We start from the raw sequence: 16,237 nt of genomic DNA on the forward strand, positions 1-16,237 counted from the left end.
GAGAGGGGAGGAGGGGAGGAGGAGAGAGAGGAGGGTATGAAAGGAGGTGAAAGGAGAGAGGAGGAGAACAGGGGTGGATGAGAGAGAGGGTAGAGGGGAGAAGACAGAGGAGCAAGGAGAGAGGGAAGGAGAGAGGAGGAGAGGATGGGTGGATGAGAGAGGGGAGAGGAGGAGAGAGGAGAGGGGGGGAGAGCAGAGGAGAGGGGGGAGAGGGGGGGACGAGAGGAGAGGAGGAGAACAGAGGAGTAGGAAGGAGAGAGGGGGGAAGAGGGGTGGAGAAGAGAGGGAGGGAGAGAGGAGAGGAGGAGAAAGGAGAGAGGAGGAGAGGATGGGTGAAGGAGAGAGAGGGGGGCGGGGGAGAGGTGAGGAGAGGGAGGGGAGGGGATAAGAGAAGAGGGGAGTAGAAAGGAGAGCGGGGGAGAAGAGAGGGAGGGAGAGACGAGAGGAGGAGAAAGGAGAGAAGAGGGGAGGAGGGGTGGAGGAGAGGATTTGGGAGGAGAAGGAGGTAGAAACGAGCGACATGACAGCGTGAGAGGGTCGAGTGCAAGGAGGGAGGGAGGGAAGGATAGAAAGAAGGAAAGAAAGAGAAAGAAAGCAGGAGTGAAGACGGGGGAAGAGGGAGAGGAAGAAAGAGAGAGCGAGAGGAACCGGGTGGGGAGGGGAAAGACGCAGAGTGACGGGCGGAGGCACCAAGTCCAGGGAAGGGAAAGAGAGGAGTGGAGGGATTAAATAGTCGGTGGAGTTCGGGGGAAAAAAACAGGGGGATGAAAGGGAAGGGAAGAGAGAGAGGACAAATTTGACTTAAAATGGCAGGAGAGGGGGAGACACAGCATCCCGTTCTGGGTCTGGGACAGCTCGGCTCCACCGCCGCACCACCCCTGTCTCCAGAACCGGCCATTTTACCCCATCCCGTCCACTTCACCGTCACTGTGTCGACATCTTTGATTCCATTTTTACCGACGTGGATCAGCAGATCCACGGATCACAATCACTCTGAAATTCTGGATCTTCCGGCTGCTTTCAGTTTTGAGCGCGACGACTCCTTTAATAACTATCTCCTTTAATAATTCATGCTTTGTACCCGCTGTTCCTAAACTCAGAGCTGGGCGGAGTCCTGGAACTCCCAATTTGAGTCAGGGTGCAGCGATGATGAAAAGTAAAACAGCTGGAGAATATAAGAGTATATAACCAAAAAAAAAAAGACAAACAATTTCTAATTTAGTACGCCAATAACGTATTTCATTTGCACTGGAATTTGAATCTTATAAATTGATCCTGTGATTTTTTCCAATTAGGTGATCTGTATTCATCTGCACAGATTCATGGAATGAAAAATTTCTGGAGTTTTACTCTGTGACAGTTAATAAAATTGAAAATTCTCAAGTAGAATACTTAGAAATGTATCAGAAATGAACTCAAGTAAAAAGTATAAGTACCAAATTTTAGTCCTACTCAATGAAGTACCATTACAGGTTTAAAAAGCACTGAAGTACGGTAAGAAGACGGCCCGGCCGGTCAGTTATCCGACTAACTTACGTCTAGTTTTGACTTCGTCAGTAAAGATCTTTCAGTCTAAGCGCTGCTGCCGGACAACGTTCCACTCGTCTGGGACGGACGCAGCCCCAGCGAGGACGCGGCTTCAGATCTCCCCCAAAAAAAAAAAAAAAAGGGCCGGGGTGCAGGAGGAGGGGTGCGTGACCCCCGCCCGGGACGTCCTTCCGCGAGACGCCGATCTCAAAGAAAGAAAACACCGACACGCGGACGCAAGGGGTCGCGCGCTGCGAGGAAACCCGCGCCCGGGGACGTCCTCTCCCCGAAATGTCCTCGGAGAGCGTCAGACGCTGCCAGGCGCATGCATATTTCAGCGGGGCGGGGGCGGCCGGGGGCGTGGGAGAGGTGCCCATGAAAAAATAAAGAGTGCTGTTGGATTAAATATTTCAGCCGCAAAGAGACGAACGGCGGGTCCAGGGAAGGGGCCATGTCGCGTGTGACCTGTGACTGCGGAGGAGGAGGAGGAGGAGGAGGAGGAGGAGAAGCTGCGGATGCATTTTAATCCCTTCAAATGAGATGAGTCGGGTTTCAATGGCTCCCTCTCACTGACCATCAGTTGAACCCAACGGACCCTAAAGGAAAATTCCACCCGGGGTCCCTTAACTACAGATTACAATGAGCTGCCAGCTGGCTCTGCACATGTAGGGAGTCGGGAGCAGAGGTTCGGGTTCAGGACCCCCCTCTTCCGAGAGGCTTTAGGGGTCCCCCAGCAAAATGAGTGATAATCTAACGTCATCATTATTTCATTTACAAGACATTACACCACTAGAGGAGCGACAACCATAGGATGGTAGGAAAACCATAAGTTCACTGTTATCTCCCTAACTAAAGAATATATCAAAAAACAAAAAACAAATAAAAACATCAAATATATTTTGCATGAGTTTAAAAGGTCTGTATTTTGCGTGTAGTGTGTGTGGCGCCCCCTGCAGGCCACGCAGGCACGTTGGCCGCGCCGTACCCTACCTGCACTGACTGTGATGGCTTCCATGAACTGGTCCCTCCAGGAGTTGGTGCCCACCACCAGCGCCAGGTTGGTTTTCTTGATCAGCTTGTCCACGGTGCTCTGCAGTGGGCGACACAAGCAAGGGGAGAAACGATTCAGCGTTCATTGACATCCGGAACCTGAGCTTTTGGACCGACTGAGCCGTTCCCCAAGCCAATGAGAAAGAGGTGTGCATGTGCTTTGCCACATGATGGCAGTGGCACCAAGGCCCTTCCCTCCGTCGGGTGCATGATAACGCTCTGGAAACCAACATGGTGGCTACTGTAGACTCCCCACAGCGGGAAGGCCTGTACAACGGAATGCACGGCGTCTGACATCGTACATCCATACTCTGCGTCGAAGGCCGCAGATTACGTGGTGCGAGGCCGGGGCAGCGGGGATGAGGCGACGCGTTGGGGAGGTGGGGCGCCGGCACCGCCGTCGTCTGTTTTGAGGGGACACACGGGCGGGAACACGCTTCCCACCTTGAACTCGTACGACTCCTCGATGATGACCTCCAGCTTGGCGTGCTCCCCCAGCACCGGCTTCCCCATCTCCGCGATGCGCTTGGCCTCCTCCTCGTCCGATGACAGCTTCCTGTCTGGCACGTCTGGAAGGGAGGGGCGAGAGGAGCGGAGATGAGTAAGATAACGGAGGGAGGACGATGGCAGCCCCGCAACGAGAGCAGCGCCGAAATACAACAGCAAACACGATGCTCCATCTGTCTATTTATCTATCTGTCTATCTATCTGTCTGTCTATCTATCTGTCTGTCTATCTGTCTATCTATCTATCTATCTATCTATCTGTCTGTCTGTCTGTCTGTCTATCTATCTATCTATCTGTCTGTCTATCTGTCTATCTGTCTGTCTATCTGTCTGTCTATCTGTCTGTCTATCCATCTGTCTGTCTGTCTGTCTGTCTGTCTGTCTGTCTGTCTGTCTGTCTGTCTATCTATCCATCCATCCATCTATCACCCAGCCCCCTGGCCCGGGGACCTTGTCGTCTTTTAAAACCTCCTCCAGTCGCATGCTGTTACAACACGCTTACTATTAAATATTAACATCGTCATTAAAGTTTGCAGCCGAGTCCCCTTGATGGGAGGGCACGTCAGCGGGCTGCCGCACATGCACACGTGCGCACACGCACAAGCGTGCACGTGCGCGCGCACACACACACACACACACACACACACACACACACACACACACACACACACACACACACACACACACACACACACCATGGATATACCTGGGAGCACAATCAAACATGCACACATGTGAAATCAGACATGCACACATGCGCGCACACACACACACATACACATACACACACACACACACACACACACACACACCATGCATATACCTGGGAGCACACACACACACACACACACACACACACACACACACACACACACACACACACACACACACCATGCATATACCTGGGAGCACACACACACACACACACACACACACACACACACACACACCATGCATATACCTGGGAGCACACACACACACACACACACACACACACACACACACACACCATGCATATACCTGGGAGCACACACACACACACACACACACACACACACATACACACACACACACACACACACACACCATGCATATACCTGGGAGCACAATAAAACATGCACACGCACACACACACACACACACACACACACACCATGCATATACCTGGGAGCACACACACACAGGCACACATTAGTTTGGACAGAAGTTCTGATTCTTCTAAAATGTGATTTTCTAACCTTTCCCCTCGCGCTGCGACATGACACTACTTCTCTGACGGGGAAATGGAAAAAAAACCAACAGAATTAATCACACAAAGGTAATTAAATTCCTAATATCTGGACTGCGGGCTTTATCCTGACAGTTATCAAGTGTTGGCGCCTTTCTCTTGACGGGGGAACATCATTTATGGTTTTATGATTAATTAATCCTCTGATTAGGGTACGGATTTCCCACTCGGAGAGCAGGGAAAAGCGCGTATTGTTTAGATGAGCTCCAAGCTGCGGCCGTGGGAGAGGACGCCAGCCGCGGCACCCAGCTCGCTTCCTGCTCATATCACGGTCCTACCCATCGTCGTGTAGCGGCCAAATCGACAAATCAACTATCATCATTTTTGTTACGCTGTAATGAAAAAAAAAAAGCGATTGTAATTCTGCACTTCCGCACCCTGACCTCTGTTATTTGTAGGTCAAACTATGATTAAATAAACGAAGGGAGTGTTCACTAGTGCGTCCTGCCTTGGTCTACTTTATCCATGTTAGTCATAATGGACCGACGGTCGGAGCACAGCTTTGGAAGCAACTTCCGAGCTGGCGCTGATCCAGGACGAACAATCAGGGCCCAGATGAACCGTCTGAGTGACCATAATGGAACGATGAGAATTCAAAACAGGCGGCGCGTAGACCGGTGCCACCTGCCCGGCGCAGAGGAGCGTCAGGCCACAGCAAACGCCGGAGACGGAGGGGGATGCAGGGAGGAGGCGGGGGAGGAGGGGGCGGGCTTACCTGCAGCTAACAACCGGGCTGTGGAGGAGAGAGAGAGGGAGAGGGAGACTGAGAGGGAGCGAGGTGAGGAAGGAAGGAAACGCGGCGAGAAAAAGGAGCGAGGGCGGGGAACGGGAGGGGCGGCGGCGAGGGAGGGGCGGGACAGGTGGAGGGGAGCCACGCCCCGTACCGACGCCCGGCGCAGTGCTCCCCGGGAAGCAGCGAGCCGTCCGGAGAAAACTGTCCCCGTTGTTCTGTCGTTGTCCTGCGGGTGCCCGGACGGGGGCCGGGCGCAGCGGGAAACGGACCCAAACGCGGCGTCGCGTCGGAGGGGACCGCAATTAAAAGCGGGCGTGACGCAATTTTGAGTTTGAATGTCAGTAAATGTCATTCCGCCGATAAAATCAAATCTCCCGATGAGGGTTAGGTGACCTGAGTTGCTTCCGGCGCGAGACCCGGCTCATTTCAGGGCTCACGTCGTTAGAAGTCGAAACACCTTCAGGACGCTCTTACTCTTTTCGTCCAGGGGGTTTTATAAAGCCTGACATCCCATAGTTCAGTTTGGGTTCCAAGAAAGGTTCCCCCTGGTTGACATCAGGCTCAGAATGAGTTGAACCCTTCAAACCAAACCGACGGGGTATCGTCACGAAAAAACCCGTTCAGTTCAAATAAAAACCTCCTGCAGGCGTCGCAGATAATTGCACGGGCGTCAACGCTCAGATGTCTGCTTTGAAATGCACGGGAGTAGAAGTGCAACGTGTACATAACACCCGTTCCTACGGGGAATTCAATAAAGAAAAAAAAAATAGAATGAAAGTCTGAAGGTCCGGGCATGAGGTCTGGAGGTCCAAAGGTGATTTGTTTGGGAATTATGGGAAATGCAGTCCACCAATGGGCACGTTTCACGTGCAGCGTGAAGCACAAACTAAAACGACGTGGAGGGGAGGAAACAGAGGAGAAAGTCACCGGGTGAGGTGGATAACGAGATGACAGGATGCGAGGGAGGGAGAGAGAGGGCCACAGATGCAAGAGAGAGGAGCAGAACGAGAGACAAAGAGAGAGGGAGGGAGAGAGTGTATGAGAGACAGAGAGGAAGATAGAGAGATGGACAGACAGACAGACAGACAGACAGACAGACAGATAGCTAGATAGACACACAGACACACAGACACACAGACAGACAGACAGACACACAGACAGACAGACAGATAGATAGATAGATAGACAGATAGACAGATAGATAGATAAATAGTTAGATAGACAGACCGATAGATAGATAGATAGATAGACAGATAGATAGATAGAAGGATGGACAGATAGACAGACAGATAGACAGATAGATAGACAGACAGGTAGACAGACAGAGAGATAGATGGACAGAGATGGCAGCCACACTACGTCAGGAGCTGCCAGGCCTCTCGCCCCCTAGTGGTGACTCATGGTCGTCAGCGCCTCCGTCGCCGCGACACCGCAGGACGGGCGAGCGGCGTCCAACGTCCAGATCCTCCTCGGCACCAGGAGGAGGCACGACGCTAACCAACCTGTCTGTGTTCGCAGTAGGTCGCTCATCAACCTGTCTGTGTTCGGAGGAGGCAGCTTATCAACCTGTCTGTGTTCGGAGGAGGCAGCTTATCAACCTGTCTGTGTTCGGAGGAGGTCGCTCATCAACCTCCCAAATCGCATCCGGTCCCGGGTTCATCGCAGTCGGCCGCAAGTGCGTTAATTGCTGTGGGCGGCTCGCGTGATTATCGTTAAGTGTGAACCGCGGATAATCCGTGGGCCAACGGTGACGTGGCGCTCAGTTTGTGTGTGTGTGTGTGTGTGTGTGTGTTTGTGTGTTTGTGTGTGTTTTTTCCATGAGACAGGATCATTTGTTCTGGTGAGGTTGGGTGCGTTTCTCTACAGACAATTAGCGTTTGAAAAAAAAGAAGCTTAAAAGTCGTTGAAAAAAAAAAAAGAAGAATAAAAATAATAATGGAAGAAAATTGGATAATGGGGGAAGTAAAAATAAAACTAAAATTGTCAGATATACCGTATATACAAATAGCCAAAAAATACAAAATAAGAAAACATAATATAGACATATATAAAAATATACAGAATATGTATATTGTACAGGATGAATTATTGTTACGGGCATATAGGGTATAAATTATAAATATGAATTATTACTATGTACTAAGTAGCTTGTTACATGTAATATCAGTATGAGTCCAATATCAGTCAAAAATGTGGTCATTATTAACGAATGTCCCCAGAACATAAATCTGGTACATATCAAAGGTGTCGACTTAGAAAAAAAAAAAAAAGTAAAGCAATGAATTTCCTGTTCCCAGTTTCCTGTTTCCCTGACGTATAGAAGTGTGTTTGATGTCTCTACTGGAGAAAAATGAATTAAACATCAATCATTATGTTCTAATGAGCCCAAACTAACGATTCAAGTCTGCACTGTTCAGCAAAGGTAATGGATGAGTTTGGTACAGACCCACACACACACACACACACACACACACACACATCCACCCACACACACACACACACACACACACACACACACACACACACACACATCCACCCACACACACACACACAAACAGACCCCCTCCCACACGCACACGCACACCCACCCACACACACGCACATACACATACACATGCGCACACACACACACACACGGACACACACATACCCACACACACACACACGCACCCCCCTCAGACGCACACACACACACACACACACACACACACACACACACACACACACACACACACACACACACACACACAGTGCGACAGGCTGGTATCTGGCTCTCAGATGGGCTGTCATTCTGCCGGCAATACAATGACGATAGGGAAAATTAACCAAATGGATGTAATTGAAGTTGGGGTTGTATAAGGGGGCGTGGGCGGAGGGAGGTGGGGGCGGGGGCAGGGTGGGTGGGTGTTCAGTGTTTAACCATTATCATCATCAGCATGTTCTCCCTGTGCGCTCGGGCCTAATCAGATCTGTGTCGTTACAAAAGAATGAGTCCTTCTCCCTCTCTCCCTCTGAGTCACGGCATCAGTACGCCGCTGTTATTCGGCTTCTCTCTACACAGCTCATTTGGGCCAAATCATCGTTTGACTTATGGCGGCTATTCTGGCCCCCGTAGCTGGAAGCGGAGGAGGGTTCTGCACCCTGCGCTGTACCACAGGGCACACGTGGGTGGAGGGGAATGGATGGAGGGGGTCTGGACCAGAGAGATGCACCATTTTGGGGTGGACGCAGGGAAAGGGGGGTGGAGAGTGGAGGATCTAAGCACTGAGGGACGGGGATATAGATGGATGGACGGTTGGACGGATGAATAAATGGATGGATGGGTGGATGGATGAATGGATGGATGGATGGGTGGGTGGATGGATGAATGGATGGATGGATGGGTGGGTGGATGGATGGATGGAGGGTTGGTTGGATGACAGATAGATAGAGAGATGGGCGGTTAAAGGGCTGGGTGGATGCATGGAGGGATGATAGATGATAGAGGGGTGGATGGATGGAGGGATAGACAGAGGGATAGGTGGAATATGGTTAAAGGGATGGAAGGAAGGATTGGGGAGATGGCTGGAGGGATGACAGATGATAGGGTGGTGGGTTTGTATGGATTGATGGATTGCCGGAAGGTTGGGTGAGCGAGTGTGTGGAGGTAGGGCGAATGTCTTTGGGGTTTGGAGACGGATGGGGGTGGAGGGGTGGAGTACGGGGTGATGAAGGGAGAGGCACAATGGGATGGAGTTGGTTTTAGAGAAAGAGCGAGGTGCCCGGGAGCCAAGTGTAAGGTTGGATGAAAGGAGGATGACTGATGCCGATTGTGGCTGGAGGTAGAGAGGGATGAGAGACGGACGGATGAAGGGTGGAGGGGTGGAGGGGTGGAGGGAGCCACACCCTGAGGCTCAGGTGACGATTCACTCCCACAGCTGCCAAGTCGTCGTCAACATCCACAAGGCAAGTCGTCTACCGGAGGAGAGCGCGTGCACAGCCACACACACACACACACGCACACACACACACACACACACACACACACACACACACACCCGGCGTGTGCGGAAATACCTCAGTCACGTCCCCGCTGGATGGGGAACTCAAAAATCAGTTGGAGAAAATTAGTCTCTTTCCTGAAGCCCAGAGTGAGAAGGGGGAAAAAAAAAAGATGTTTTGGGGACGACAGCTGAGCGGCGGAGCTGGAGGAGGCAGCGTGTGCGCGACAGAGAGGGAGCAGACTCGCGTTCGAGGCCCCGTTTTCATCGGCCAATATCGGGCCCCGTGCGTGACCGCCACAGAAATGGACCGCACGGCTGCGAACGACGCCCGCGACCGCCTGATTCGCCACCTCCCGAAACGTCGCGCCCAACATCCCGAGACGGCTGACCGGCGAGCGTGACTTAAGAATTAAGTCACAAGCGCAATCATAAGCGCAATCATGTTTGTTATACGTGGCCGGCGAGGGCGCTGCGGCAATCGAATTTGTAGGCACGGTGACGCGGGAGTGCGGTGATGTAAAAACGTGGTGAATACTTCCCGGTCGATCATCGTCATCATTATTGTCCTCTGTCTGGAGCCGCTTGGATGGCTCGTTTACGCAGCCTCCCTCATCCAACGCGGACGTCACGAAAAATGGCGTCGGGACTACAACGTACGGAGGGGTAGCTGCCGCGCTGACCTTTAAAGGGTCTGGGACGAGGAGGCGAGCGTCACGGACGAGTGTCGGAGGCGATCTCGAAGGGCCCCCGAGCTGCGGTTCCGCTAATGGCCACCGGACGCCGTGCCAGAAAAAAACCGAGAGTCTCGAGAGTCTCGTGTCCCGGCGGCCAAGCTGACTTCCCCCGACGGGAACACCTGGAAGATCGGCTCATTCCATCGAAGGCTGCCTCGGCTGACAGGTCAAATGTTTGCGCGGGATCACACCCTGCCTCGACTTCGCGAAAGATTGACTTGTTTTTTTTACACCCGTGCCTCCCGCCTGCGTCCCCTCTCCGGTGTGGCTTCCTCAGCCCACGTCACCCGGGCGGAGAACAGGCTCTCTCCACTCTCCCCACCTGCCAGCAGTCTGTTTGTTCTCAGGTCATATCAGACACGCCGCCGTGTCAGCAGCCGCCAATTACGGAGTAGATTACCAGCCTGATACTGTCACCGGAGCGGACAGAAGGGGGGATAATAGGGTCCGACGCATGCACGCGCGGCGCCAACCACGATCACAGCGTAAAGCGCCGATGCACGGAACCTGCGCACCGTGGACACTTTGCATATATATACACACACACACACACACACACACACACACACACACACACACACACACACACACACACACACACACACACACACACACACACACACACACACACACACACACACACACACTTCACCAGGGGGTTTCTCCGTGGAGTGGCTGTGCCAGGGCGTGATGTACGGCGGCCGCGGTGCTGGGGTCACCGATGGGACCCCGAGCGCGGACGAACGGCGCCGCTCGGCAGAGAGGCAGGAGCCGAGCCGCCTCCGCTGTGAAGGAGGGCCCCGAAGGAACGGAGCCCTCCTCACGCCGCCGGCCCCTTCCCACTCTTCCGGGGGGGGGGAGGAGCAGCAGCCCCACGTTCTGTGATGTCGTCAAATCGAAGACGTATTATTTAGCTTAATATATATACGAACAGATCAATATCAGCACCGGCCGCCACCCGGTTCGGGGGCCGCTTTGAAGCACGCCCTCCTCCTTCCCGCCTGCATGCCTCTCCGGCAGGCGGGAAGGAGGAGGTTGACTGTTGTTTTGGTTGACTGTATCTCCCTCCTCCCCTCCCCCTCCTCGCTCTTTCTACATTTTGTTAGAGACTATTTCTGTCGTTCCCTCCCGTGTTTATCTCCCCGGCCCACCTCTCCTCCGCCTCTCCGAGCTCCAAATCCAACAGTTCAATTTAAATCCATTACCACCGAGGACTCTTGACGGCGCGTCGCACCCATGGCAACCGTAACCAGGCAACCGCCCCCTCGCGACGTTCCGCCTCCCCCCTCGGGCTGCGAGTCTGCCGGAAGCCGAGGGGGGTTTTTCTGACGCGGGCGGTGCTGTCATCACGCTCAGTGACGGATCTCCGCCCTTCAACGCCCACACGCGCCGCCGCCTCGTCCCGTCAGCGCGGATAAATCAGGCGGCGCCGATGGGAGGAAAGGGATCCGTTTGGGGGCGGAGGGGCCGGGCCTGCTCCCAGAACGTGTCCGTCGAGCGCGGGGCCCCGAGTCGGGGGAGGAAAAAAACGGGCGGAGCCGCGTGGCCTGTCCTCGAGGGTGCGGTGAATGGGCGGGGAGCCTCCAACGACGGGGCCGCGCGGCGGCAGGGAAAGCACGTCGTTGAGGATAAATTTGTCAATCAACCAAACTCATATCTTATGGAGATCTACCCTAAGTTCGCTCAGGAATGCGAATCCGGTCTCCCCGCCAGTGTTTGTACAGCCGCCCGCTCCTCCAGTTTCGGACGCCACGCCGGAGCGCTTCCGCCTCCACCCTCGCCCCGGGACTCCCCAGGGCGCCAGCAACGGCGCAGTCTCCATCACCACCGGCATGAGAGATGGACAGATGAGGGATGAAGGGGTGGAGGGAGCCACACCCTGAGGCTCAGGTGAGGATTCACTCCCACAGCTGCCGAGTCGTCGTCACCATCTACACGGCAAGTCGTCTACCGGAGGAGCGCGCACACAACACACACACACACACACACACACACACACACACACACAACACACACACACACACACACACACACACCCACACACCCCTCCTCCGTTCATACGTTTATCTGTTGGTTTCGGTTCAAGCGCCGCAGCGTCACGGAGTCCTCTTGCCAAATCACGTCAATAAGTCTCCTGATTGAAGTGCAGTTCACTCACATGCTGATGACGTCTCGCTCGCCGTTACGTCAATTTCCGCCATCGGTGCTCAGATGCTTTTGGCCACCGCACCCACTCACAGTCACTTTCGAAGCCAAACAGCGCTCATTTTTCCAAATATATTTTTGGAATAAAAGATTGTCAGGAAAATAAAGAGCCAAAACACATCATTGTAATCAAACGTTCTTATCAACAGATGGTACGTCAGCTAACTAACTGGTAAATCCGACTTCTTGCAAGTTCGCATTAAACTTAATTATTTTATTACATTTAATGATTTCTATTTTCTCCCACCGAACCCCCCCCCCCCCCCCATGCTGTTTTCCCATTTGAGAAACGGTGAAATAAAAGATTTTTAGTCAAGTCATCTTTTCATTTTAGTTTTTTATAGCGAGTATATCCCAAAGTTGAGTTGAGTTTTGCCTATTTAAACAAAGTCAAGCAAACAATGCGGAACTGCAGCGGGAAACACAGCCAGATAACGACGCCGGCGGAAATATGCAAAGTTATAATCACAATCAGGGATAATTAAAGGGACTGTTCGTGTAGTGTTCCCAGCAATAACAATACATCACTGAATTACCATTTAATTACATGTTGATAAAATCAATGCTGTTTTGACAGCTCGCTTGGTGCAGCCATTGGGGGAAAAGAAAACGTGAAGTGATTATTTTCTGCTCTTTTGTAAATTTCCCGTCATTTAGAAGAGTAACAAGCATGTCTGTAGTCTTCAATTCCAAACTACCCATAGAGTATGCAGTGTACATATACTTACAGTATATTATATAGTATATATAGATATATTATAAAGTATATATACTGTAGCTATATTTAACTATAAGGATATTATAGTACTCTGTAGTAGGGATTTCTCATTTTATTACTTTAATGACAGTATGTAAGAAAGTATATTATTATGTAAAGTAGATATAATTATGGCATTCATTGTTTACTTATTTCAATATTTCAACGCAATTACTGGCTATTCCAGTTGCTATTTTACTTCTAACAACAATGTTATGTTAGTTATTGATTTAAAAAACGATTCAATCAATCATTCAAATGGTGCGATTGTGTATTCAAAATAAATAAAACAATGATCAGATCATTAGTGTTACAATTCTATTCTCTATAATTTTTTCTGTACAACAACATACATCGATCAGCCACAACTTTGAAACCACCTGCCTAATATTGTTTAGGCCTCTGACCCGTCCAGGCATGAACTCCACAAGACCTCTGAAGGTGTCCTGTGGTATTTGGCACCAAGACGTTAGCACCAACGTTTAGGTAGGTGGTGTCAAAGTAACATCTACATGAACGCCAGGACCCAAGGTTTCCCAGCAGAGCATCACACTGCCTCCGCCGGCTTGTCTTCTTCCCATAATGCATCCTGGTACCACCTCTTTCCCAGGTAAACAGCAACAAGCACCCGCCCATCAACATGATGTAGAAGAAAACGTGATTCATCAGACCTCCACCTTCTTCCATTGCTCCATGGTTCAGTTCTGACGCTCACGTGTCCATTGTAGGTGCTTTGGGTGGTGGACAGGGGTCAACATGGACACTGTGAGCGCTCCCATACGCAGCAAGCTGTGATGCACTGTGTGTTCTACACCTTTCTATCATAGCAACATTCACCTTTTCAACACTTTGTGCTACAGTAGCTCTTCTGTGGGATCGAACCAGACGGGCTAGACTTCACTCCCCATGTGCATCAATGAGCCTTGGGCCCCATGGTCCTGTCGCTGGTTCACCGGTCGTCCTTCCTTGAACCTCTTTTGGTCGGTAGTAACCACTGCATAGCGGGAACAAGACCTGTGCTTGTGGAGATGCTCTGACCCAGTCGTCCAGCATCACAATGTGCTCCTTGTCAAAGTGGCTCAGATCCTTACGCTGCTTCAACACATCAACTTCAACAACTGACTCTTCACTTGCTGCCTCATATAATAATAATAATATATAATAATGTATAACACTATATATATATAATAATAATATATAACAGTATATGTCTATATAATAATAATAATAATAATATATAACAGTATATATATAATGATAACATATAACAGTATGTATATAATACTAATATATAACAGTATATATATATAATAATAATATATAACAGTATATATATAATAATAATATATAACAGTATATATATAATTATAATATATAACAGTATATAGTATATAATAATAATACATCCCACCCCTTGACAGGTGCCATTGGAACCAGATGATCAATGTTATTCACTGGTCACTGGTTTTAATGTGGCTGATCTGTATAGTTTTACTCTACTATATGTTTCTCTATGGTATTTCTTGAGTAGATTCTATGTATATTATGTACATATAATAGTAACGTGCATTTGTTATCGGTTGTTTGCCAGTTGCCTTGGGCTATGTTAAAAGAAATTACATAAGATACCGCCCTGATGCTGGGGGGACTTGCTTTCACCTAAATAAGTTAGCTCCTGGTGTTTAGGATGGCACCCTTCAAACGCTCCCACACAACACTCTCTCATAATGCACGGTGCTGCAGAGACCTGTTAATAATTCATGTCAGGACAGTCCCAGATGTGACCCCAGAGAGCAGCGCAGATTTAATAAAGCCAGGACCCTCCCAATGAATGAATGAATAAAAGAATGAATAGCGCTCCCGTTTTTGAATTAGAGCCATTCATCCATGCGAGTGTGATTTCTCTGAGCTCGGTGGCACTGTGTGTGTGTGTGTGTGTGTGTGTGTGTGTGTGTGTGTGCGTGTGTGTGTGTGCGCGTGCACGCGTGCGTGCGTGCGTGCGCATGTGTGGGGCCGGAGTCGTGACATTGGTGCCACGGGTGGAGGAACAGCGACGCGGGGGCGGGGAGATGATGACCTGCACACTGAGCTGCCTGCTAGTCCTGGCAAACAAACAAAATATTTTTAAACTGCTGAGAGTTCTTGTGGTCATTCACTGAATGAGGTAGTTGTAGTTTAGATTCTGGTAACGAGGTACTTATAATTAAATTGGTACAATAGATTACATTTTCATTTATTTTATCTGAAATCTGAAGCTGCAAAGTCTCGGCCAAGGAGCTGGAAAGGAGACTGCGACCCACTGTCCAACCCCACATTCGGGAGGAACAGTGGGGTTGTCCGTCCTGGCCGCGGAGCAGCGGACAGGTGACGGAGGGCGCACGGGAGTCCAGCCCGACCAGCCCACACGTGTTTTGTGGATTTGGAGAAGGCTTACAAGCGCGTTCCCCCGAGGTGGCCACGTGGGAGGCCCGCGTCCCGCGAGCCGTCCGGTGCCTTATGCGTCCGTGTCGTTGGCATTGAGGTGGGCGTCGTCGCCGGGGTCTGGAGAGCGTCCGGCTTGGTGACGTGGGGGCGGCGTCGCTGCCGTTTCGCAGATGATGTGCGTCCTTTCGGCGCCATCGCACCCTGATCTTCGCCGCGCACGAGTTCAGGTATCTCGGGGTCTTATTCCCAAATGAGGGTAAAAGGGATCGGGAGATTGATCGGCTAGGTGCAGCAGTATAGTAATGCAGGTACTGGTACCGGACCGTGGTGGTGAAGAGGGAGCCGAGCCACAAGGCGAAGATCTGAACTTACCTGTCGGGCTTCGTTTCCACCCTCAACTATGATAATGAGCTTTGCATAGCGACCGAAATAATGAGATCGCAGATACGAGCGGCTGTAATGGGGTTTCTCCACAGGGCAGCGGGGGTCACTCTCCGTGTTAGCGGGTGGAGCTCCGCGATCCGGGGGGGACCTCAGGGCACAGCCGCTGCTCCTCCACATGGAGAGGAGTCGGCTGAGGCGGTTCGGGCATCTTCTAGGCATCGGGCATCTATAGACCCACCACACGCTGGAGAGATGACATCTCTCGGCTGGACTGGGAATGCCGAGGGATCCCCCAGGAGAGCCGAGAGGAAGCGGCTGTGGAGAGGGACGTCTGGGCTGCTCCGCCGACCAGGATGGAGCGGGTTCGAAAATGGATGGATGGACGGATGCAATTATGTTAAATGTTGTGGTTTTTTTTCACCGCTCAGTCTGGGTTCCCATGTTACAATTTACACCCCGGCCGCCTCGTACGCCTCTGCCCGGATCCGGGTCCGGGTTTGGAGGGGTAACTCAATCAGAGCAGGGATACATTCACATGCACGCGGCACAAACCTACCATCGCACACACATCAGATCTGGTGGAACGTCTCCTTCCAGGCCTTCATGCACGCGGAGCCCTGACGCAGGGTCGGTGGGATCTGTGTAC

General features: G+C 51.3%; 1 protein-coding gene across 3 annotated transcripts in view; it reads right to left on the bottom strand.

Moving 5' to 3' along the window:
* slc8a3 (solute carrier family 8 member 3) overlaps positions 1-16,237 on the bottom strand; it is a gene marked incomplete at both ends in the record, with an annotated part of 114,127 nt that overhangs the window by 1,495 nt on the left and 96,395 nt on the right. Inside the window, 3 exons of one of the 3 annotated variants that reach the window (XM_080012191.1) lie at positions 2,518-2,617; positions 3,022-3,146; positions 5,087-5,104. In XM_080012191.1, the coding sequence (XP_079868317.1) occupies positions 2,518-2,617; positions 3,022-3,146; positions 5,087-5,104 (243 nt within the window). The remainder of the gene's footprint in view (positions 1-2,517; positions 2,618-3,021; positions 3,147-5,086; positions 5,105-16,237) is intronic. The other 2 variants (XM_080012193.1, XM_080012192.1) reach the window with 2 other exon arrangements.

Source organism: Zeus faber (genome assembly GCF_960531495.2).
Source record: "Zeus faber genome assembly, chromosome: 13".
Classification (NCBI taxonomy): domain Eukaryota; kingdom Metazoa; phylum Chordata; class Actinopteri; order Zeiformes; family Zeidae; genus Zeus; species Zeus faber.